At 46.0% G+C, this 24,598-nt stretch overlaps 2 protein-coding genes across 4 annotated transcripts in view; one reads left to right on the forward strand and one right to left on the reverse strand.

Annotated features, from left to right (window-relative positions):
* MICOS10 (mitochondrial contact site and cristae organizing system subunit 10) overlaps positions 1–3,104 on the reverse strand; it is a 29,662-nt gene extending 26,558 nt beyond the window's left edge. For 2 of the 3 annotated variants that reach the window (XM_019011989.4, XM_019011994.4), the window contains exon 1: positions 2,980–3,104. In XM_019011989.4, the coding sequence (XP_018867534.1) occupies positions 2,980–3,043 (64 nt within the window). In that variant the 5' untranslated portion in view covers positions 3,044–3,104. The remainder of the gene's footprint in view (positions 1–2,979) is intronic. The other variant, XM_055386319.2, reaches the window with a different exon arrangement.
* Positions 3,042–8,311, forward strand: LOC134757786 (uncharacterized). Its single transcript, XM_063702226.1, has 2 exons — positions 3,042–3,378; positions 8,228–8,311. Exons 1-2 carry the CDS (start codon positions 3,042–3,044, stop codon positions 8,260–8,262), a joined length of 372 nt encoding a protein of 123 aa, XP_063558296.1. The 3' UTR covers positions 8,263–8,311.
* Positions 8,312–24,598: the final 16,287 nt, after the last annotated feature.

The raw sequence follows: 24,598 nt of genomic DNA on the forward strand, positions 1-24,598 counted from the left end.
TTTGCCAATTTTTTTTTTAATGGCAACCTAATATATTACATCAATTCCCTGTTGAGGGCAGTGAAATGTCTTATGCTTCTCTATTTGCCCACTGACTGACCCACAGCTCAATAAATATTTGTTGCTTGAAACCATCCCATGATTACCCACCAGCCTATGCCTAGTGAGCCCTGGAAGCAATAGATTTTTAAGGCAGAGCTGTTGAATATGCAGAAAGCATGTGAAAAAGTCAACAGGCAACTCAAACACCTCCAAGATAAAATGGAATCTCTCTAAGACATTTCACAGTTCTGACTCCACCTAAACCAGCCTCTTTGCACTGAAATTAGGATGCCTGGGTTCTAACCCCAGCTCCTCCACTTCTGGCTATTTAACCTCTCTGCGCTTCGATTTACTCCTCATAAAAATCCAACTTGACCTTTGCTTAAGTTCTTCTTCCATCCTACCTGACTATTCAATCCCAAGCCATTCTACAAAGGTCAGTTGAAGGCCCTTCCACACTCTTATTGAATGACCTCAGCTCATCCCTTCAGTCACTTAATATACAACCCTACAGCAAAAGAGTCTGAATCACTCATTTTAACTTATACCTGAGATCGTACATCACCTTGCCTCATTTGATTACTCCACATGTATATGCCGCACCCCTATCAACGTTCTACGCATGAGAGACAGAGTGACACTATTCACTGCCTCACGTGGTCTTCAGTAGCACAATAATATTAATATCAACAACTATTGGCTGGGTGCAGTGGCTCAAGCTTGTAATGCCAGCACTTTGGGAGGCTGAGGAGGATGGATCACTTAAGCCCAGAAGTTTGAGACCGGCCTGAGGAATATGGCAAAACACCGTCCTACCAAAAAATACAAAAATAGTTGAGCATAGTGGCACACACCTATAGTCCCAGCTACTCAGGAGGCTGAGGTGGGAGGATCACTTGAGCCCAAGGAGACAGAGGTTGCAGTGAGCCGAGATCCCACCACTACACTCCAGCCTGTGTGACAGAGCGAGACCCTATTTCAAAAAATAAAAAACAACTACGAGTGTGGCACATTGGCTCGTGCCTGTAATCCTGGCATTTTGGGAGGCTGAGGCAGGAGGATCGCTTGAGCCCAGGAGTTAAAAGACCAACCTGGGCAACATAGGGAGACCCTGCCTGTATAAAAAAAATAAGTTAATTAAAAATAAATATAAATACATTAAAAAATTTTAAAAGCCAGTTATTATGACTACCATTACTGTATACATAAAGCACCAGGCACTGTGCTAAGTAGCTTATGTATTTTTCTTTCCTTTACTTTTTTTAATACTTCCAGGTAAATCTCTTTTTATCACCATTTCGTAGTTGAGAAAGAGACTTTACCCAAAGCTACAAAATTAGTAAGGATGGGTGAGAAGAGTGAGAGTGGATGATTCGAACTCAGCTCTGTCTACCTCCAAAGTCCCTTCTTCTTCTTCTTCTTTTTTTTTTTTTTTAAGGGAAGGGTCTCACTTTGTTTCCCAGGCTGGTCTCCAACTCCTGATCTCAGGCGATCCTCCCGCCTCGGCCTCCCAAAGTGCTGGGATTACAGGCCTGAGCCACTTCGTCCAGCTCAAAGCCCTTTCTTAACTATATGACATTGTCTAGTAACTACTTTGGTCATTTCGTAGCTAGGTGTTAAGTCTTCTCTCTGAACTGCAAGCTGTTAACAGTAACAAAACAAAAGTGACTGTTTAGTCGCTTCCAAAATAACCCATTCCTAAGTGATCCATATTCAAGCCTTTACACAAACTAACTCATTTAATCCTCCCAACGACTCTATGAGATAGTAATAATTATTACTGCCGATTTCCAAATAGGAATCAGGCACAGAAAAGTTAAATAACTTGCCCCAAATCACTTGACTGTAAGTGCTGAATTCAGAGGTGAAATGGTAACTGATAAATTGTTTCATTTATTAACTCACTCTCAACAATTTTTATTAAGCACTCTTTTAGGGGCTGGGGATGGGGCAGTGACTAAACCAGAAAACATCCCTGCTCTCATGGAGCTTACAATCTTATTCCTCAATGTTTTCATTCAAAGACACAATCCTAAATCCTCTTAAACACCCTAAGATTACCACACAAAAATATCACATTTGGGTAACAAAAATCAGTATCGAAGAAGGAACATGGGACTTGACCCCAGAAAACCTGGGTAAAATCCCTAATTTTGCCATTTGTTAGCTGTGACCGTGGGCAAATTCCTTCACCTGACTCTCCATTTCACGGCCTGTAAAAAGATTATTTCGCATAATGAAGACAATATACGCTCAATAAACGAGTTTCCTTTCTCCTCCCCACCATACAGTGACTTCATAATTTGTGCCGTCACTGAGCACGTGTTAAAGGACTACGCAGAAAAACTTAACGTGAACAACTTCTTACTTTCCAGCGCAATTCTCATTCCAGATCATCACCCCTCTAAGTTCAGGCCCCAGACTACTCTGATTCAAATAAATCAGGTGGCAAGTCGGGAATGACAGCAACTCGCATCAGGGCCTGGCGGTGTCTATGAAATGCTCCAGGTGACCTTCTCCAGAAGGCACTTTGGTTTCCGCCGGGGAGCAGCGTGGCCTCCTGAGCCGGTTCCCCGCCGCGCGCCGGGGGATGCACCACCCGGGAGGAGAACCCCGCGGCTCCGGCACGAGGGTGTGCCCCGACACTGTCTTCCACTCAAGAGCTCTGCGACTCTCCTGCCACCTGCCAACCCCGACCACCTCCTCCGGGCTGCAACTCCACCCCGCACCCGGGCTGCTGCTCCGGCTCCTCGGGTCTGTGCCCGCCGCCCGAGTGACCTCCCGCCGGGGCCCGGGCGGCTCGCCCTGGCCGGAGGGGCCGGAAAAGGCCGAGAGGCCTGACCTCCCGTGGGGCTTCCCTTCCTTCCTCCTGGGCAGCGCAGCCTGGAGCCAGCAGCTCTGCACCGGCCGGGCCGGCTGGGGCGAAAAGCCCCTTACCTATCTTCACGACCGCATCCGCCAGGCACCGGTCCCACTTCCTGCCGAGCTCCGACTCAGACATGTTCCCCACCCGCGCCTCCAGCTTTCCTCTCGGCCTGCCCCCGCGCTCCGACCCCTGCAAGTCTCGCGAGAGCTGCAAACAAGTCCCAGGTCAGGAAGGCCGGCGAAGACGCTCCAGATATCGCGAGATGATCCGCTGCTTCCATCCCTTCCGGTTTTTTCAGTTGGTCGTCAAGGTGACGAGTTGCCTGGAGGCTCGAGGTGACCCTGACCTTGGGGCTGCGCCTATGGGTTGCGAGGCTGACAGTTTCCTAGGCGTCACCCCAAGCCGTGACCAGGCCTTTCCTCCGCACCAAAGTGCGACATTGGCCCTGGAGATCCCCCGGGCAAGAGAGGGTACAGACTTGATTTATTCATTCATCAACGTACTCACCTTCACTTTCCCTACTCACTCTCTCATTCGTTCACTGGTTTCTTGCACTGGAATTCCCGCCTGAACCACTAACACCGAAACTGCTCTGGGAAAGATTACCTACCGCCAAATCAAATGGACGCTTTTCTGACCTCTGTACCGCATTCCACACAATTTTCCCTCCCTCTGATCCTCCCTGGCTCCTCTATTCGTTTCACTCCCGGTAACGCCACTCTTTCCTCTTCTCCCCATCTGCTGTTGTCTGTTGGTTTCCCCCAGGGCTGCCTTTTCTCTGCCAGCTGTTTAAGGACTGTTGGTTCGCAAGCTTCCATCAATTCTCTTTTCACTGTACAGACTCTCCCTGAGTAATTGCAAACACTGCCAAATTATATCTCCAGGTAAAACGTCTACCTCAGGCCTCCTATCCATGTATATATTTACACACCCACCCACACACACACACACACACACACATACATACACAGAGTGCCCTCTGTATCTGTGAGTTTTGCATCCATGGATTTAACCCACCATGGACCAGAAACATTTTTGAATCAAATAAAAAATAATGCAAAATTTAAAATACAGTACAACTATTTACCTAGGATTTACATTGTATTAGGTATTATAAGTAATCTAGAGATGATTTAAAGTATATGGGAGCCAGCGCAGTGGCATGCGACCGTAGTCCCAGCTACTTGGGAGGCTGAGATGGGAGGATTGCTTGAGACTAGGAGTTCGACTTCATCTCTTAAAAAAAATAAGTAATTTTTAAAAAGGATATGTGAGCATGTGTGTAGGTTGTATGCAAATACCACGCCATTTTATATATGGGACTTGAGCATCCTGCATTTTGGTAACTGCAAGATCCTGAAACCAAATGCCCACAGTTATCAAGAGAGATTGTATATCCAGCCTGCTGGCTAGTGTCATTGATTTTAGTCTTCCATCCTACCAACAAATAGAAATCTGACCACGTTATGCCTCTGATTAGAAGCTGTCAATGAAGGCCGAGAGCAGTGGCTCACACCTGTAATCCCAACACTCTGGGAGGCTGAGGCGGGAGGATTGTTTGAGGCCAGTAGTTCAAGACCAGCCTAGGCAGCATAGTGAGACTCCTGTCTCTACAAAAAATTTAAAAAATTAGCCAGGCTAATGTGATGTGTGCCTTTAGTCCCAGCTACTTAGGAGGCTGAGGTGGGAAGATCACTTGAGCCTGGGAAGTGGAGGCTACACTGAGCCATGTTCATGCCACTGCACTCCAGCCTGGGCATCAGAGTGATACCCTATCGCAAAAGAAAAAAAAAAAAAAGCTGTCAGTGACTCCCATTCATACACTGGATCTATCCAAGCTTCAACACTGCACTGATTCTAGGAAGCCTAGTCAGAGCTTAGAGCTGCCTTCCCCTTCTCATTGTCCCACTACTCTGCCTACCCACATTGATTTCTCTATCTAATACTGAAACATCTGGTTGTAGATATTATCTGCTAGTAGAACTAGAAGTTGCCCCTTCGTCTTCATACTTCCAGTCAGAGCACAATGCCTTGGATAGTAGGGTCTTCTATGAAATATTTGTTGAACTGAATTGAATTTATTCACCTATTTATTTGTTTATTTATTTGTTGAGAGAGAGTCGCGCTCTGTCGCCCAGGCTGGAGTGCAGTGGCGTGATCTCGGCTCACTGCAACCTCCGCCTACTGGGTTCGAGCAATTCTTCTGCCTCAGCCTCCAAAATAGCTGGGATTACAGGCGCCCACCACCATGCCTGGCTAACTTTTTGTATTTTTTTAGTAGAGATGGGGTTTCGCCATATTGGCCAGGCTGGTCTTGACTCCTGGCCTCAAGTGATCCACCCACCTTGGCCTCCCAAAGTGCTGGGATTACAGGCATCGTTCAACTATTTATTATTTGCAACTATGACAGCAAAACTCTGTTGTATCAGATCTTGCTACGACAGCCTCTTCCTTCAAGATAACTTCTATGACCACCCTTCCCTTCTCCTAGTTCTCTATTTTTTTAAATTATTCTTTCTTTTTTTTTTTTTTTTGAGACAGAGTCTTGCTCTGTCACCCAGGCTGGAGTGCAGTGGCATGATCTTGGCTCACTGCAACCTCTGCCTCCCAGGTTCAAGAAATTCTCCTGTCTTAGCCACCTGAGTAGTTGGGATTACAGGCATGTGCCACCACCCCCAGCTAATTTTTGTATTTTTAGTAAAGTTGGGGTTTCACCATGTTGGCGAAGCTGGTCTTGAACTCCTGACCTCAGGTGAACCACCCACCTCAGCCTCCCAAAGTGCTGGGATTACAGGCGTGAGCCATCGTGCCCAGCCCTATTATTCCTATTCTTTAAATTTTTCTTTGCTTTTCCTTTTTTATAGAGGTGAGGTTTTGCTATGCTGCCCAGGCTGGTCTCGAACTCCTGGGCTCAAGCCATCCTCCCACTTTGTCCTCCCAGAGTAGTAGGATTATAGGCATGAACCACCATGCCCGGCCCCTTCTAATTCTCATCACAGCTACTTATCAGATGATTTGTGTTTTTAATAATTATTTGTAATTTTAACAATTATTTGTGTGTCTTTTGGATTTTGACTGTGAGCAAATTGAGAATGGAGGCCGTGCCATTTCTGTATCCCTAATGCTTAGCAGAGAGCTTGGTATATATTGGATTCTCAATAAATGCTTGTCGAATGGACATAAAAATTAATAAATAAGGCCAGGCACGGTGTCTCACGCCTGTAATCCCAGCACTTTGGGAGGCCGAGGCGGGTAGCTCACAAGGTCAGGAGATTGAGACCATCCTGGCTAACACGGTGAAACCCTGTCTCTACTAAAAATACAAAAAATTAGCTGGGCATGGTGGCGGGCGCCTGTAGTCCCAGCTACTCGGGAGGCTGAGGAAGGAGAATGGTGTGAACCCGGGAGGCAGAGCTGGCAGTGAGCCAAGATGGCGCCACTGCACTCTGGCCTGGGCGACAGAGCAAGACTCTGTCTCAAAAAAAAAAAAAAAAGAATAAATATATGAACAAATGATTTAATTAATCAGAAAGAGAAAAAGTCCCTGTTCTGGGGAAACTGTGTAGTGTAACATTTCTGTTGAAAAAGAAAGGAAAATAAACTTCACTAAAATACCTATCACATGGCTGGGTGCAGTGGCTCATTCCTGTAATCCACTTTGGGAGGCCGAGGCAGGAGGATCACTTGAGCCCAGGAGGTCAAGGCTGTAGTGAGCCGTGATGTTGCCACTGCACTCCAGCCTGGGTGACAGAGCGAGACCCTGTCTCTAAATAAATAATACCTATGGTGTGTCATAAATAGCTGCAGGCACTTCGCATAATTTCATTTATTCTCACAGCAGGTCAAGATTAGCATCTTCATTTTCAGATTTGGAAACTGAGTCTCCAAGAAGTTAAGCAACACAGAAGATGCACAAAGCTCCACGTTGTGTAGATTTAAAATTGACAAAGGCATTTTTATTGGATTCAAGAGAGTTGTAAACTCTTGCAAAAGGTAGAGAGCAAATTACAAAAGCAATCAGAGGCAGATGTGATAGCATGAATCTGGAGCCAGGCTCTCTGGGTGCAGATCCCAGCTTTCCCATTTCCTAGCCTTCTTTCTATTGTTCTGTTTTCCCACCATTCCTTCCCCAATACAATGTTTTGTTCACTGCTATATCCCTAGCCCTATAAGATTATCTCACACATAGTGTCTGCTTGATAAATATTTGTTGGTTGAATGAATAAGATGAATGAAAACTCTGGAGTTTTTGTACTTCTTGAAGAACAAAGATTAATACAAGTGGGGAAAAATATTTTTTAAAAAAACCCAGCAATACACTCATTATAAACTTAGTTACATTCAAAATGGTTAAAAATAGGTTTCTTATTGCTGGGGTTACAAACATGGAAAGGAGGAAAGCTGCAAAGAACTGTATGCTGTTGGATTGGAATTGAAGGTGTCAGTATGACCTCATAGTATTTAATATAATAAAGATAAGAAAGTACTCAGAGGATGATAGTGACATGTCGAAGTATTTTATTTACTTATGTTATTTAGAGACAAAATATCATTCTGTTGCTCAGACTGGAGTGCAGTGACACTATCATAGATCACTGCAGCCTCGAACTCCTGGGCTCAAGCAATCCTCCCACCTCAGCCTCCCAAGTAGTTAGGACAACAGGCACATACCACCTGGCCTGCTATTTTATTTTATCATTATTATTATTATTATTATTATTATTATTATTATTATTATTATTATTTGAGACAGAGTCTGTCTCTGTCACCCAGGCTGGAATGCAGTGGCGTAATCTCGCTCACTGCAAGCTCTACCTCCCAGGCTCAAGTGATCCTCCTACCTCAGCCTCCCAAGTAGCTGGGACTACAGGTGCACACCATCACATCTGGCTGATTTTTGTATGTTTTGTAGAGATGGGGTTTCACCATATTGCCCAGGCTGGTCTCGAACTCCTGAGCTCAAGCAGTCTTCTCACCTTGGCCTTCCAAACTGCTGAGGTTATAGGTGTGAGCCACTGCGCCCAGCCCAAACTGATTTAGTAACTACAAACTGCCTAAAATAGTGCTTGGCTCCTAATTGGAATTCTGTAATTCATTATTATTATAGCACTGCTCTTAATTGTCTGGAGCAGGTTTCACAAAGATAGAAGTTTACATTTCAAATGAATAAAGACAGACTCCTGTGAGAGGAAGAGAGCCAATATCTTTTTACACTGTATTGAAGAAAAATAAAAAACCAAAGACTGTCACTTGAATAGGCTAGACTTTAGCCTCAACTGGTTAATCAACTAAACATAAACTCTTTGTTTAGTTTACTAGGTTGTAAATTCAGCTTCCTTAACGTCGCAGATTAGAATGTTCTGTACCACAGCACCTGCATAAATAAAGGGCCTTTAGATGCCAGTGATTTTCTTCATGGTTTCTCTTCAATTAAAAACTAATTTCTTAGGCTGGGTGCAGTGGCTCACGCCTGTAATCTGAGCGCTTTGGGAGGCCGAGGTGGGAGGATCACTTGAGCCCAGGAGTTCAACACCGACCTGGGCAACATAGGGAGACTCTGTCTCTACAAATAATAAAAACATATAGCTGAGTGTGGTAGTGCACACCTAGAGTCCCAGCTAGTTGGGAGGCTGAGGCAGGAGGATCACTTGAGCCCAGGAGGTCTGGGTTGTAGTGAGCTGTGATCATGCCACAGCATTCCAGCCTGGGTGACAGAGCAAGACCCTGTCAAAAAAAAAAAAAAAAAAAAAAAGAGAAAAGAAAAGGAAAAAAAACCCTCTAATTCCTTTCTTAAAGAAGAGTCACATTTTTTTGTTGTATTTCATATCTTCTTTTTCCAAGAGGGGTCCTATATCATTTTGTCCCTTCAGGAACGTGTTCAGAGTCAAAATCTACATAGCTGCTTTGTTTGGTTCCAAAGCCCAGGGACCCCCTCCCCTTTTTAATGTATGTGTATGTATGAAATATTCCAAGCATTCGGAAAAGTGCTAAGAACATGGCCAGGTGCGGTGGCTCACGCCTATAATCCCAACACTTTGGGAGGCCAAAGTTGGAAGATCTCTTGAGTCCAGGAGTTTGAGACCAGCCTGAGCAACATAGTGAGACCTTGTCTCTACAAAAAAATCAAAAAAAGAGGCAGGAGGATAGCTTGGAGAAGGGAGGATAGCTTGAACCAGGAGGTTGAGGCTGCAATAAGCCGTGATCACATCACATCACAGCACTCCTGCCTGGGTGACAGAATGAGACCCTGCCTCAAAAAATAATAATAATAAATACATTAATTAATTAAAAATTAGTAAGGTGTGGTGACGAGTTGCTGTAGTCTCAGCTACTCAGGAGGCTGAGTCCAGAGGATTGCTTGAGTAAAAGAGTTCAAGGTTGCAATGAGTTATGATCACGCCACTGCACTTCAGCCTGAGCAACAGAGCTTGACCCTATCTCAAAAGAAAACATAAATACAGCTTAACAAATTGTTGCAAAATGAACATGACTAGCACCCCAGAAGACCCTTCTCTGCATTTCCTTCAGCAGATCCAAACTGCTCCCTCCTTGCCAAGGCAGGATAGCATAACCACTATCTCGACTTTTTTTTTTTTTTCCCCAGACAGAGTATCACTCTGTTGCCCAGGTTGGAGTGCAGTGGTGCAATCAAGGCTCACTGCAGCCTCGAAGCCTCCTGCCTCCAACTCCCAAGTAGCTGGGGCTACAGGCATGTGCCAGCATGCCTGGCTAATTTTTTGCTTTTTACTTTTTGTAGAGACAGGGACTTGCTGTATTGCCCAGGCTGGTCATGAATTCCCGGGCTCAAGTGATCCTCCCATTTCAACCTCCCAAAGTGCTGGGATTATAGAAGTAAGCCACAGCACCTGGTATATCTTGACTTCTATGTTATTCATTTCCTTGTTTTTCTTTAAGTGTTACTACCTGGTTATATATCCTTAAACAATATAGTTTAATTTTGCCTAATTTTGAACTTTGCTTCACTGGAATCGTACAGTCTGTATGTTATGGTATTCAGCTTCTTTTCCTCATTAGTATCCATGCTTCTGTATGTAACTATAGTTCGTTCTTTTTCGTTGCTATATCATATTCCATTATATGCTGTCCACAATGTATTTAGTCTACTGTCCATGGATATTTGGGTTGTTTCCAGCTTGAGGCTTTTTTTTTTTTTTGAGACTGAGTCTCCTTCTGTTGCCCAGGCTGGAGTGCAGTGGCATGACCTCAGCTCACTACAACCTCCGCCTCCCAGGTTCAAGTGATTCTCCTGCCTCAGCCTCCTGAATAGCTGGGACTACAGGTGCCCACCACCACACCCAGCTAATTTTTGTATTTTTAGTAGAGACACAGTTCAGCTATGTTGGCCAGGCTGGTCTCAAACTCTTGACCTCAAGTGATCTGCCCGCCTCGGCCTCCCAAAGTGCTGGAATTACAGACATGAGCCACTGTGCCTGGTCTCAGCTTGAGACTGTTGCCAACAAGTCTTCTCATTCTTCTATGAATATCCTGATATACACTGGCATTTATATACATATAGGCAGGATCTCATTCTGTTACCCATGCTGCAGTGCAGTGGCATAGTAGGCTTACTGCAGCCTCAACCCCTCAGGCTCAGGCAATCCTCCTGCCTCAGCCTCCCAAGTAGCTGGAACCACAGGGGTGCATGCCACCATCCCTGTCTAATTTTTACATTTTTTTTTTGTGGAGACATGGTTTTGCTGTGTTGCCCAGGCTGGTCTCGAATTCCTGGGCTCAAGGGATCCACCATTCTCAGCCTCCCAAAGTGCTGGGATTACAGGTGTGAGCCACCACGCCCGGCTCAATGGGCATATATTTTTATAGAATATGTAAGTCAGGAGGGCGATAGGGTATGTATACCTTCAGCTTCAGTTGATACTGCCAAACTTTATCCCAAAGTGATTGTACCAATTTACATTGTCCCCAGCAGCATATGACCATTCCTGTTACTCCATGTCCTCACCAACAGTTAGGCTGTAATGATACTTTAGTATTGTTGCCAGTCTGGTAGGTGTATGCCAGTATCTCATTGGGGTAGTGCTTGCTCTTTCCTGTGAGTGAGCTACTAGTCATGTACTCTGAATATATAATGTAGCAGGACTGGGGGATTCCAATCAAATCAAAGAGGCCCTGAAAGAGTAGGGAAATTGACAGAGACATTTTGCTAAAGTGATGCCTTGCCAACTTGAAGAAGGTGTGCTGGGTTCAGTAGTGTCCCCCCAAATTGATGTCCTTCCTAGAACCTCACAGTGTGGCCTCATTTGGAAATAGGGTTGTTGAAAATGTAATTAGTTGGCTGGGTGCGATGGCTCATGCCTGTAATCTCAGCACTTTGAGAGGCCGAGGCGGGCAGATCACCTGAGGTCAGGAGTTCGAGACCAGCCTGGCCAACATGATGAAACTCCTCTCTACTAAAAATATAAAAATTAGCTCGGCATGGTGGCAGGCGCCTGTAATCCCAGCTACTAGGGAGGCTGAGGCAGAAGAATCGCATGAACCCAGGAGGCAGAGGTTGTAGTGAGCCGAGACTGCACCACTGTACTCCATCCTGGATGACAAAAGCAAAACTCTGTGTCAAAAAAAAAAAAAAGTAATTAGTTAAAATTAGGCCAGGTGCTGTGGCTCACACCTATAATCCCAGCACTTTGGGAGGCCAAAGTGGGAGGATCACTTGAGTCCAGGAGTTTGAGACCAGCCTGGGCAATATAGTGAGACCTTGTTTGTACAAAAAGTGTTAAAAATTAGCCAGGCGTGGTGGTGCATGCCTATAGTCCCAGCTTCTTGGGAAGCTGAGGTGGGAGGATCACTGGAGCCCAGGAGGCAAGGGCTGCAGTGAGCTAAGATCACACCACTACTACTGCACTCCAGCCTGGCGATAGTGAGACCCTGTCTCAAAAAAAAAAAAAAAAAGATTAGCTCATACTGGAGTGAGATGCACACTAAACCAAAAACACTGGTGTCCCCATAAGAAAAGAAGAAGAAACACAAAAACAGAGAAGATGACCCTGTGACAACACAGGCAGACAATTTGGCTTATGTGGATATAAGCCAAGGAAGACCACGGATCGCCAGCAAGCACCAGGCGCCAGAAGAAAGGCATGGAACGGATGCTCTCTCTGAGTCCCCTGAAAGGAATCAGTCCTGCTGACACCTTGACTTTGGCCTTCCAGCCTTTGGAACTGAGAAACACTCTAATTCTGTTGTTTCAAAGCCACCCAGTTTGTGGTCCTTTGTTATGACATCGTGAGAGAACTAACACAGCAGGGAGCACACTGGATTGAAGATCATGAGAGCTGCACCCCAGTCTCCACTCTGCCGTTAACTGCTGGTTCTGCACATGTAGTCATGCCTGTCTTACCAGGTGGGCCTTTCTGTGGACTCACCTCTTTAGATTCTTTCTTTCTTTTTTTTTTTTTTAAGTCAGAGTCTCACTCTGTTGCTCAGGCTGGAGTGCAGTGGCATGATCTTGGCTCTCTGCAACCTCCGCTTTCCAGGCTCAAGCAATTCTCCCACCTCAGCCTCCTGAGTAGCTGGGATTACAGGCATAAGCCACCACCACACCTGACTTTTTTTTTTTTTTTGTGGAGACCGTATTTTGTCATGTTGCCCAGGCTGGGCTCAAGTGATCCCCCTGCCTCAGCCTTCCAAAGTGCTGGGATTATAGGCATGAGCCACCAAGCCCAGCCTCTTCAGATTCTTGTATAGTAAGTCATGTACCGCATAATGCCGTTTCTGTCATCTGCAATCTAATGGTGGTCCCATAAGATTATAATACTGTATTTGTACTGTACTTTTTCTGTGTTTATATATGTTTATGGCCAAGCGTGGTGGCTCACGCCTGTAATCCCAGCACTTTGGGAGGCCATGGCAGGTGGATCACCTGAGGTCAGGAGTTCGAGACCAGCCTGGTCAACATGGTGAAAACCTGTCTTTACTAAAAATACAAAAATTAGCCAGTCGTGGTGGTGCATGCCTATAATCCCAGCTACTCGGGAGGCTGAGGCAGGAGAATCACTTGAACCCAGGAGGTGGAGGTTGCAGTGAGTAGAGATGGTGCCACTGTACTCCAGCCTGGGCGACTGAGTGAGACTCTGTCTCAAAACAAACAAAAAAACAAACAAAACTGTATTTTTACTGTACTTTTTCTATGTTTAGATATGTTTAGGTACACACTTTCTATTGTGCTATAATTGCCTGCAGTATTCAGTACAGTAACACGTTGTACCGGTTTGCAGCCTAGGAGCAATAGGCTCTGCCATAGCCTAGGTGTGTAGTAGGCTGGAGCATGAAGTACACTCCATGATGTTTGCATGACGACAAGGTCGCCTAACAGCGTGTTTCTCAGCATGTATCCCTGTGTTTAAGTGACTCATGACTGTGCTTGCTGCCTCCCCTTGGACCTTCGGGCCTAAGGCTGGGAAGGGCTCCCACTGTTACTAACTCTAGGGTACTGCACCATTCCTCGCTGCTTGTAAATAGCCCTTTTATTAAACTCTCATCCATTTTTCCTTTTATCTTTTTTTTTTTTTTTTTGAGATGGAGTCTTACTTCATCACCCAGGCTGAAGTGCAGTGGCACCAGTGGCACCATCTTGGCTCACTGCAACCTCCACCTCCCAAGTTCAAGCGATTCTCCTGCCTCAGCCTCCTGAGTAGCTGGGACTGCAGGTGCACGCCACCATGCCTGGCTAATTTTTTTTTAATTTTTTAGTAGGGTTTCACCATGTTGGCCAGGCTTGTCTTAAACTCCTGACCTCAGTTGATCTGCCCGCCTTGGCCTCCCAAAGTGCTGGAATTACAGGTGTGAGCCACCATACCCGGCCTATCTATCTATCTATCTATCTATCTATCTATCTATCTATCTATCTATCTATCATCTATCTATATCTATTGAGACAGGGTCTCACTCTATCTACCCAGATTGGAGTGCAGTGGTGCAATCCTGGCTCACTGCAGCCTCAACCTCCCTGGCTCAATGATCCTCCGACTTCAGCCTTCTGAGTAGCTGGGACCACAGGTGCAAGCCACCACCCCAGGCTAATTTTTTTGTTTTTATTTTTTTGTAGAGGCTGGGTCTCCTTATGTTGCCGAGACTGGTCTCGAATTCCTGGACTCAAGTGATCCTCCTGCCTTGGCCTCCCAAAGTGCCAGGATTACAAGTGTGAGCCACTGTGCCCTGCCTCTCCTCCATTTCCTTTGTGTTTTTAAATATTTATTAATGGATGTATTTATGTTTCTTCTCCCATGCCCTTCAGGGATGAATACTTCCCAGTTTGAATGTGCCACCTGTTTCCTGTCAGGACCCTGACTGCTACATCTATGAGAGGTCCTTGCCCTGCCCCATTCCCTCCCTAGCCCCACTCCCCTCTGTTTCCTTCATGTTACATACCACAGTTTCCAATTATCTCGTCTATTTGTTATTCCTCCCACACCCGCTGTTTCTCCCTCTAGACTGTAAGCTCCATGAAGGCAGGGACTTCATCAGTTCTGTTATCATTATATTCCTAGTTCCTTGCAGTGTCTGGTACATTGTAGGCATTTAATCAATATTTCTTGAATGAATGAATTGGGAGCAGGAATTCTATATTTTTTACATCTTTAGTATTAGCCATGGCAGGTATTCAGTGATGCTTAACTGATGTGGTTTTTTGGTTTGTTTGTTTGTTTAGACAGTCTTGCTTTGTCAGCCAGGCTGGAGTGAAGTGGTGTGATCTCAGCTCACTGCAACCTCCGCTTCCCGGGTTCAAGCAGTTCTCCTGCCTCAGCCTCCCAAGTCGCTGGGATTACAGGTGCACATCACCACAGCCGGCTAATTTTTGTATTTTTAGTAGAGATGGGGTTTCACCATGTTGGCCTGGCTGGTCTTGAACTCCTGACCTCAAGAGATCCACCCATCTCGGCCTCCCAAAGTGCTGGGATTACAGGCATGAGCCATTGTGCCCAGCTTCAACTGATGTTCTATGTTCTCACATGGCCCTACCCTTGCGGCCAGAAGGTCTCAGTGTAGGACACAAGCTTGAGTTAGAACCAAAGTGAGTTTAAATGTGGCCTCATGTACAGTATGTGTTTAAATTAACCTTAGAGAGAGTTTGAGCTGAGGAAATGCTTGGAAAGGTGTGTTTGAAGGTGGAATTTCTCATTTACCCACATTTAAAGGTGCACATAAATAGATTTGTGAGACAGCATGAGTTTGAGGCAAATAGCATCACTGAATTAGTTTAGATTTAAGTATGTGAGCTTTAGAGTAAGTCAGTGAAAGTTTAAACATTATACCTTGAGGCCAGGCGCAGTGGCTCACGCCTGTAATCCCAGCACTTTGGGAGGCCGAGGCAGGAGGATTGCTTGAGTTCACGAGTTCCAGATCAGCCTGGTCAAGATGGCAAAACCCCATCTCTACAAAAAAGCACAAAAATTAGCCAGGCATGGTGGTGTGCACCTGTACTCTCAACTACTTGGGAGGCTGAGGTGGGAGGATCGCTTCAGCCCAGGAGGCAGAGGTTGAAGTGAGCTGAAATGGTGCCACTGCACTCCAGCCTGGGTGGCAAAGGCAGAGCCTGTCTCAAAACAAACAAACAAACAAACAACATTAAAGCTTGAGTATGAATACTTCAAAGTCCAGCCCAAACCCTGTATATGTGTCTACAACAGAGCAATCCCAGGCTTTTTTTTTTTTTTTAAGATGGTCTCACTGTGTTGCCCAGGCTGGAGTGCAGTGGCACAATCACAGCTCACTGCAGCCCTGACCTCCCAGGCTCAGGTGATCCTCTCGCCTCAACCCCTCAAGTAGCTGGAACTACAGGTACGTGCCATCATACCTGGCTAATTTTTGTATTTTTTGTAGAGACAGGGTTTCTCCATGTTGCCCAGGCTGGTGTCAAACTCCTGGGCTCAAGGGATCCTCCCGCCTCAGCCTCCCAAAGTGCTGAGATTACAGGCATGAGCCACTGCAGTCAAGTTAGCTTTGATTTTTATCTGGATTATATGAACTCAGCCTTGATGGAGTAACTGGTTATTGCTTGCCTGGTTCTGTTTGGTTAATTAAAAATTAGAGGCTCTGCTTGGTGACTCACGCTTGTATCCCAGCACTTTGGGAGGCCTAGGTGGGTGGATCACTTGAGGTCGGGAGTTCCAGACCAGCCCGGCCAACATGGTGAAACCTCATCTCTACTAAAAATAAAAATATCAGCTGGGCATGGTCGTGCATGCCTGTAATACCAGCTACTTGGGAGGCTGAGGCAGGAGAACTGCTTGAACTTGGGAGGTGGAGGTTGCAGTGAGCTGAGATCGTGCCACTGCACTCCAGCCTGGCTGAAAGTGCAAGACTCGCATTAAAAAAAAAAAAAAATTAGAGGCTGGGCTCGGTGGCTCATGCCTGTAATCCCAGCACTTTGACAGGCTGAGGTGGGCAGATTGCTTGAGCCCAGGAATCCAAGACCAGCCTGGGCAACATGAGAAACCCTGTCCCTACAAAAAATAAAAAATATTAGCTGGGAGTGGTGGCAAGTGCCTGTGGTCCCAGTTATGCAGGAGGCTGAGGTGGGAGGATTGCTTGAGCCTAGGAGGTGGAAGCTGTAGTGAGCTATGATGGCACCACTGCACTTCAGCCTGGGTGATAGAGCAAGACACTGTCTCAACAACAACAACAACAAATTAGAAAGCCAGCACAGTGGCATGTGTCTGTCGTCCTAGCTACTCAGGAAACTGAGAGACAGGAGGATTGCTTGAGCCCAGGAGTTTTAGGCTGTAGGGAACTTCGATCCCATCTGTGAATAACTACTGCGCTCCAGCCTCAGCAACACAGCAAGATTCCGTCTCTAAAAATAAACAAATACATACATAAATACATAAAATAAATAAACAAAAATTAGAGCGGCCAGGCAGTGGCTCACACCTGTAATCCCAGCACTTTGGGAGGCCAAGGCAGGCGGGTCACTTGAGGTCAGGAGTTTGAGACCAGCCTGGCCAAGGTGGTGAAACCCCATCTCTATTAAAAATACAAAAATTAGCCAGGTGTGGTGGCACGTGCCTGCACTCCCAGCTAACTTGGGTGGCTGAGGCCAGAGAATCACTTGAATCTAGGAGGCAGAGGTTGCAGTGAGCCAAGATTGCACCACTGCACTCCATAAAATATATATATGTATATTTGGGACAGAGTCTCACTCTGTCTCCCAGGCTGGAGTGCAGTAGCACCTTCTCAGCTCACTGCAGCCTCAACTTCCTGGGCTTAAGGGATGCTCCCACCTGAGGCTCCTGAGTAGCGGGGACTACAGGTGCACACCACCATATGTGGCTAATTTTTGTATCTTTTTTTTTTTTATAGAGACAGGGTTTCGCTTTGTTGCCCAGGCTGGTCTCAAATTCCTAAGCCCTAGCGATCATCCCACCTCAGCCTCCCAAACTGCTGAGGCTACAGGTATAGAAAATATTTCTAAACATGGGGTTCAAGTAGGGGGAAGGGCATTCTTGGCAAGAAATAGGTTGGGTAGCCTCTTCTTGAATTTTTTTCTGTCTTACAGAGGAAGGGTAGGTATCTCAGTTCTGAAGTGGCACTTAGGTCTATCTGCTTCTAAAGCCACACCTTTACCTGGGAGGTGGATGGATGGGTTTCAGAGGGTCTGTCCGTGAATCCCTGAAACTCCACACAAATCTTATACATGAGTGCGTATTGTTTTTGCTTTGACTCCATAGCTTTCTTCAGCTTCTCAAAGGGACGCAGGTACAAAGGTAAAGACCCATTGACCAGGAGCCAAATACAGGTCTTGGGAGGATGCCAGTCCCTCCAGCAGAGGGCAGTGGCGCCCACATTCACCGACCTCCTTGACCTTGTAATACTGGTTATCAAGAGCTTGGAGAGGTTGAGCCAGGTAGACCTGACCCAAGGGCACCAAAAGGCAACTCAGACCTTCCCCTGCCCTTCCTGTTGGGTTGGTTTTGAGATCCCATTTTCAACCCCAGTTACCACACCATGGGATGCATAAGCGCTCAAGCAGTGGCTCTGAGAAAGATCACCTTCTCCCTTCAACTTCCTAAAAGGGCCTGGAAGATTCTTCCCAGAGACAAATATCTTTCCAAGCTTTGTTGCTCCTTGGTCAATCTTGATTTCTCTTGCTTCTTTCAAGAACATGTTTAGGCCACCAGGACTACCGTTGATCCATAGGTCCTGGTTGGAAGACATTTTTTCAGTGGAAATTTGAGTGAACTAACTTTGATTCTCAGTTGGATAACCCATACCCATAGAATAAACACCCTAGCTCTTCAACATTTTTTTCTTTTGAGGTGGAGTTTTGCTCTTGTTGCCCAGGCTGGATTGCAGTGGCACGATCTCGGCTCACCGCAACCTCTGCCTCCCTGGTTCAAGCGATTCTCTTGCCTCAGCCTCCCGAGTAGCTGGGATTACAGACATGTGCCACTGTGCCCAGCTAATTTTGTATTTTTTAGTAGAGACGGAGTTTCTCCATGTTGGTCAGGCTGATCTCGAACTCCTGACCCCAGGTGATCCACCTGCCTCAGCCTCCCAAAGCACTGGGATTACAGGCATGAGCCACCGCGCCCGGCCAGCTCCTCAACTTTTAAGAATGGTTTCACTTTCTTCTTATCTCTTTTGTTACTCTCCCACTCATAAAGTCTCCATCTTGGCAAAACTGTTTCTGGAAAGCTTTGGGCTTTCCAAAAAGCTCTTGAAGAGGTTACTCCTTCCTTCCTGTTTTCATTCTCTTTCCCATCCTTCAGTTTCTTCTTCCGCCATTGAGCCTTTTCTGACTGAAAAGAAGCAGTGGAGGGCTGGTTATGATGGCTCATGCCTGTAATCCCAGCACTTTGGGAGACGAAGGTGGGCAGATCACCTGAGGTCAGGAGATTGAGACCAGCCTGGCTAACATGATGAAGCCCCATCTCTACTAAAAATACAAAAAAGCAGCCAGGCATGATGGCGTGCACCTGTAGCCCCAGCTACTCTGGAGACTAAGGCAGGAGAATCGCTTGAGCCCGGGAGGCAGAGGTTGCAGTGAGCCGAGATTGCACCATTGCATTCCAGCCTGGGCAACAGAGCAAGACTCTGTCTCAAAAAAAAAAAAAAAAAAAGCATTGAAGCATAGAGGTTAAGGGCTCGGAAGGATTAAGGAAGCAAGCCTTGTAGCTAACTGGAGAGACAGTCTTGCAGGCACAGAGAGGAGCAAGTGCAATGGCCCTTGGGTGGGAGGCTGTTTGGCCCTTTAGAGGCACAGTGGATGGCCAGAGTGCACCAGCAGGAGATAAAGTTAGAGGTGTGATAGACTCAGATAGTGTAGGGCCTTGTAGGCCATGCCAAAGACTTTGGTTTAACTCTGAGTGAGAGGGGAAGGCCCTAGAGTGTTTCAGGAGGGGGAATGACACCATCTCTCTTATTTTATTAATTTTTTTTACAAGAACAGCTCTGACCATGGCATTGAGAATAGAATGTTGGGGGCAAAGGCAAGAGAGCCAAATAGAAGACCCTTATAATGATCCAAGAATGATGGGAAAGGAGGTGGTAAGGAGAGGCTGGCTTCTGGATATACTTTGAAGGTAGAGCTGATGGGATTTGCTGATACGTTGGATGTGAGGTTTAAGAATAAAGAAAGAGGAGTTAAGGATGATTTTAAGGTTTTTGGTGTGAGACAATGGAAAGATGGAGTTGACACTGAGATGGGAAAAACTAGGAGAAAAAAGTTTGGATGGGAGGGGTTGGAATCAGTTCAATTTTAGGTAGGTTAAGTTTGGAGATGCCTGTTAGACCCAGTTTATATGCTACCCCATCTTCCCTCAATCCTCTCTGCTGCCCCAAGCCTGGACTCTCCCTTGACTGTTTACTCAAAGAAGAACCCTGAGGCCGGGCGTGGTGGCTCACGCCTGTAATTCCAGCACATTGGGAAGCTGAGGCAAGCAGATCACCTGAGGTCAGGAGTTCAAGACCAGCCTGGCCAATATGGTGAAACCCCATCTCTACTAAAAATACAAAAATTAGACAGGTGTGGTGGCACATCCATGTAATTCCAGCTACTCGGGAGGCTGAGACAGGAGAATCGCTGGAACCCAGGAGGCAGAGATTGCGGTGAGACAAGATTGTGCCATTGCACTCCAGCCTGAGAAACAAGAGCAAAACTCTCTCTCAAAAAAAAAAAAAAAAAAGAAGAAGAAGAAGAAGAAGAAGAAAAGCTGTGAGCTGTGGCCAGCACAGTCAAGTGCCTCCTCTGCTGAGATGGAAGGCTGCCTCAGTCTTTCCCAGGGTGAGCGCCAGCCCAGCTTGACCCCATCGTAAGCTGCAACAGGAAGTGCATAATGCTCCGGGGATTAGACTGCAAAGGCTACAGGTCTTCCCACTGTTTCTGAGCCCAGATTAAATTCTCAACCAGGGCTGAGAGAGCTGTTATCCCCAGTGCAGCCCAAAGAGGCCGGAGAACACAACTTAGAAGTGCAGAGGTAAACTTCTAACATTGAAAGACAGGAGAGGAGGAGCCAACAGATGAATTCCATTTTCTTCTGCAGGCCAGAAATCAACTTTCTCCTTCCCAAGATGCAGCAGCATCGAGGTGTTATGGTTCCACTCGCCTCTCTGGAGATGTTCCTGTGTGACCAAGTGACTAGCTGTGTTTTCTTGTGAATGTTTGGCTCGCTCAACAATGCACCTTACTTTCCCTCACTCCCTGCCTTCTTTCCTTTTCTCTCCTTCTTCTCCAATAGAGCAAGAGTGTGTAAGCTTTGCCTCAGGCTCTGATGTCTAAGGAACCCAGGCTAAGCCAACATTCAAGTGGAAATGCAGAGTAAATAGGGAGGTCAAATGGAAGTTAAAAGCATTGCTAAAACCACCTAACATTTAGAGGCTAGGGAGATCAGGGTAAATCAGCAAAGAAAAATGAGAAGGAAGGAACATGGACAGGAGGAAAACCAAGAAAAAAATGGTCTCCTGGAAGCCAAATGAAGTGTTTCAAGAAAGACAACATGATTAACTGGGCCAAATGAAAGAGGGTGGAGATGTGGCCATTGGTCTTAACATCAGGAAGGTAATTTTAGAGACATTGACAAGGATGGTCTCCATGGAGTAGTTGGAGCCAAAGTCCAAATGCAGTGTGTTTGAGAGAGACTAGGAGGAGAGGGGCTGGAGGCAGCAAGTGCACACAGTCTTCTCTAGAAGTTTATTTCCAAAGAGGGACAAAGAAAAAGGGCAATAGTTTGAGAAGGGGTGGGGTTGACAGCGGGTTTTTTAGAATAGGAGAACTCGCTCATGTGTGTATGTGGATGGGAATGATTCAGTAAAGAGGGTAAAACTGATGATGCAAGAAGAGAGAGGAGGGCCAGGCACCGTGGCTCATGCCTGTAATCCCAGCACCTTGGGAGGCCGAGGCGGGTGGATCACTTGAGGTCAGGAGTTCAAGACCAGCCTGGCCAACATGGTGACACCCCGTCTCTACTAATAATACAAAAATGAGCTGAGCGTGGTGGCAAGTGCCTGTAATCCCAGCTACTTGGGAGGCTGAGGCAGGAGAATCACTTGAACCCAGAAGGCAGAGGCTGCAGTGAGCTGAGATCGCACCACTGCACTCCAGCCTGGGCGACAGAGGAAGACTCTGTCTCAAACAAACAAACAAACAAAAAAAGGATAAAAGAGGCCGGGCCTGGTGGCTCACGCCTGTAATCCCAGCACTTTGGGAGGCCAAGATGGGTGGATCATGAGGTCAAGAGTTTGAGACCAGCCTGGCCAACATGGTGAAACCCCATCTCTACTAAAAATACAAAAATTAGCCGGGCATGGTGGTGCATGCTTGTAGTCCCAGCTACTTGGGAGGCTGAGGAAGGAGAATCGCTTGAACCTGGGAGGTGGAGGTTGCAGTGAGCCGAGATCGTGCCACTGCACTCCAGCCTGGGTGACAGAGTGAGACTCCATCTCAAAAAATAAATAAATAAAATAAAAGAGAAAAGAAATGCCGAGACTTTCTATTCCAGAGGGCTAGAAGTAGGTTTATTTCTAAGAAAAGGGAGAATGCTAGACATCTGGAATTTCCTCTCCATGGATGCCTGGGTCTCTGGGGCCCAACTTTTAAAGTTGAACACTTATTTTTTGATGTGGTTAGAATCCCTGAGCCCAAAATATGTTCCCAAGAGTATTTAATTAAATGGGAATCTGGTGTGCATCTGTGACTAATTAATGCTGATCAAAAACAATTAAATATTAAATGTCAGTGGTTTCTTACCTGGTTTCTTACCAATAATTGCAAAGGGCTGAATGCAATTATCAAGTCCTGACCTCCATAAGAGCCAAGTTCACATTAAAATAATGAACGACTGAAACAGAGCCAATGAAAGAGCAGATTTTGTGAATGTTTTAAAAATTGAAGCAATGAAATGCTAATCATCAGGGCAAAGGTATTAGTCAGAGTTCTCTTCCTCAGTCTATGGATGTAGAAGGGTCCTCTCTCCAAGAGAAAGAACGGAAGCCCAGCTTAGCAATGTAGCAAACATTTCTAACAGTTCTCCTTATAGTAAAATGTTTTCATGTGCTGATAACTGTTATAGGATATAAGTATATATAATGATGTAATTCACTCAACAAGTATTTGATGAGGACTTGATTTGGCCAGGTTCTATGCTAAGCTCTGGGAATAAAGAAACACTGAAGAACTCTCTATCTTCAAGGTCTAGTCTAAATACCCTAACACCCACCATTATCAGAACCACCTGGTGTGCGTTGCCCTTTCCCTCTCTAGTTCAATTAGTATGATTAGGGGCTGCTGTTGTCTCCTGGTTTCCTAAATAATATACATATTTTAAAATTTATTGTACTGCTTATTTTGGAGTGATTTTAAAAGACGGTAGCAGAAATGCCTTTATTGTGCCATCTTGAAGCTGGCAGGCCCCCACACCCCTCGTGGTCCTGGTGAGAAGTGAGACACATCAAGTGGATCCCACAGATGAACTGCTTCTTCCCTTTGGGAGCAATGTGGGGGATTGAAGAACAAAGACCAAAGGCAGTGGCGTGGATCCATATGGTTGTTGAGAGCCAGAAGAATGAGTCAAGCCCAGCAGATCATCCAGCAAAGACATGGGTGGAGGATAGAAACCATAATGTAAAGCCAAAACAAAGTCAGCTGAGAACCAAGAAATTTATGAACAAGGAGTAGCAGGGTGGAAAAACAAGGAGGTAGTCTGGGAGGATTCCAGAGACAAACTGGGGATGCTTGTGGCAACTTTATTTTTTTATTTTTTTGAGATGAAATCTCACTCTGTCACCCAGACTGGAGTGCAGTGGTGCAGTCTCGGCTCACTGCAACCTCTGCCTCCCGGGTTCAAGCAATTCTCCTGCCTCAGCTTCCCGAGTAGCTGGGACTACATGCACACGCTACCACGCCCGGCTATTTTTTTTTTTTTTTGTATTTTTAGTAGAGATGGCGTTTTGCCATGTTGACCAGGCTGGTCTTGAACTCCTGGCCTCAGGTGATCCTCCTGACTCGGCCTCCCAAAGTGCTGGGATTACAGGCATGAGCCACAGTTCTGGGTCTCTTGTGGCAACTTTAAATCTCACCCCTGTGCTAACTTGAATATGCTGCTCAGGTCATTTCAGGGGATTGTGGTGGTCGAACGGCCTGATGCTATATCCTCCACTGGCCATCTCTAAAGTGAGGAGTAAGCCCCCTTCAGGAAAGCCTGAGTTCTGAGCCTTTGTAAACTGTAAAGCTATAGGAAGTACTCATTTGATGTTCTTGCGATGGTGCTTGGTACTTCAAATTCTTTATCTGTAAAGAGAAGACAACTGCAATTCTCTCCACCTATTTTACAGATGCATAGGGATGCTGTGTGGATTAATGAGACCTTCAGCCTGACTTTCCCCCTTGGCTGTGCAGGATGCTCCTAAAAGGGACTGTTTATCCTGAGGCTCAGACACATCTGTCTTTAGCTTAAAGCTGAATGCAAGAAGCTTAAATGCATGTTACTAAATGAAAGAAGCCAATCTGCAAAAGTTGCATAGTATATGATTTCAACTATATGATATCCTGGAAAAGGCAAAAAAACTACAGAGGCAGGCTGGGCACGGTGGCTCATGCATATAATTCCAGCACTTTGGGAGGCTGAAGTGGGTGGATCACCTGAGGTCAGGAGTCCAAGACCAGCCTGGCCAACATGGCGAAATCCCATCTCTACTAAAAAATACAACATTTAGCCAGGCGTGGTGGCAGGCGCCTGTAATCCCAGCGACTCAGGAGACTGAGGCAGGAAGAATTGCTCGAACACCGGAGGTGGAGATTGCAGTGAGCCGAGATCGTGCCACTGTACTCCAGCCTGGACAACAGAGCGAGACTTTGTCTCAAAAACAAAACAAAACAAAACAATAAAACGACAGAGGCAGTAAAAAGATCAGTGGTGTCCAGGTGTTGCAGGGAGGGAGGGAAGAATTGGCAGAGCACAGAGGATTTTAGGACAGTGAAAATGGTCTGTATGACACTTTTATGGTGGATACATTTCATTATACTTTTTTTTTAGACAGAGTCTCACTCTGTTGCCGAGGCTGGAGTGCAGTGGTGCAATCTCGGCTCACTGCAACCTCTGTCTCCTGGGTTTGAGTGATTCTCCTGCCTTAGCCTCCCAAGCAGCTGGGATTACAGGCACACACCACCACACCCGGCTAATTTTTGTAGTTTTTAGTAGAGATGGGTTTTGCCATGTT

The sequence above is a fragment of the Gorilla gorilla genome, chromosome 1 (assembly GCF_029281585.2).
Source record: "Gorilla gorilla gorilla isolate KB3781 chromosome 1, NHGRI_mGorGor1-v2.1_pri, whole genome shotgun sequence".
Lineage (NCBI taxonomy): Eukaryota > Metazoa > Chordata > Mammalia > Primates > Hominidae > Gorilla > Gorilla gorilla.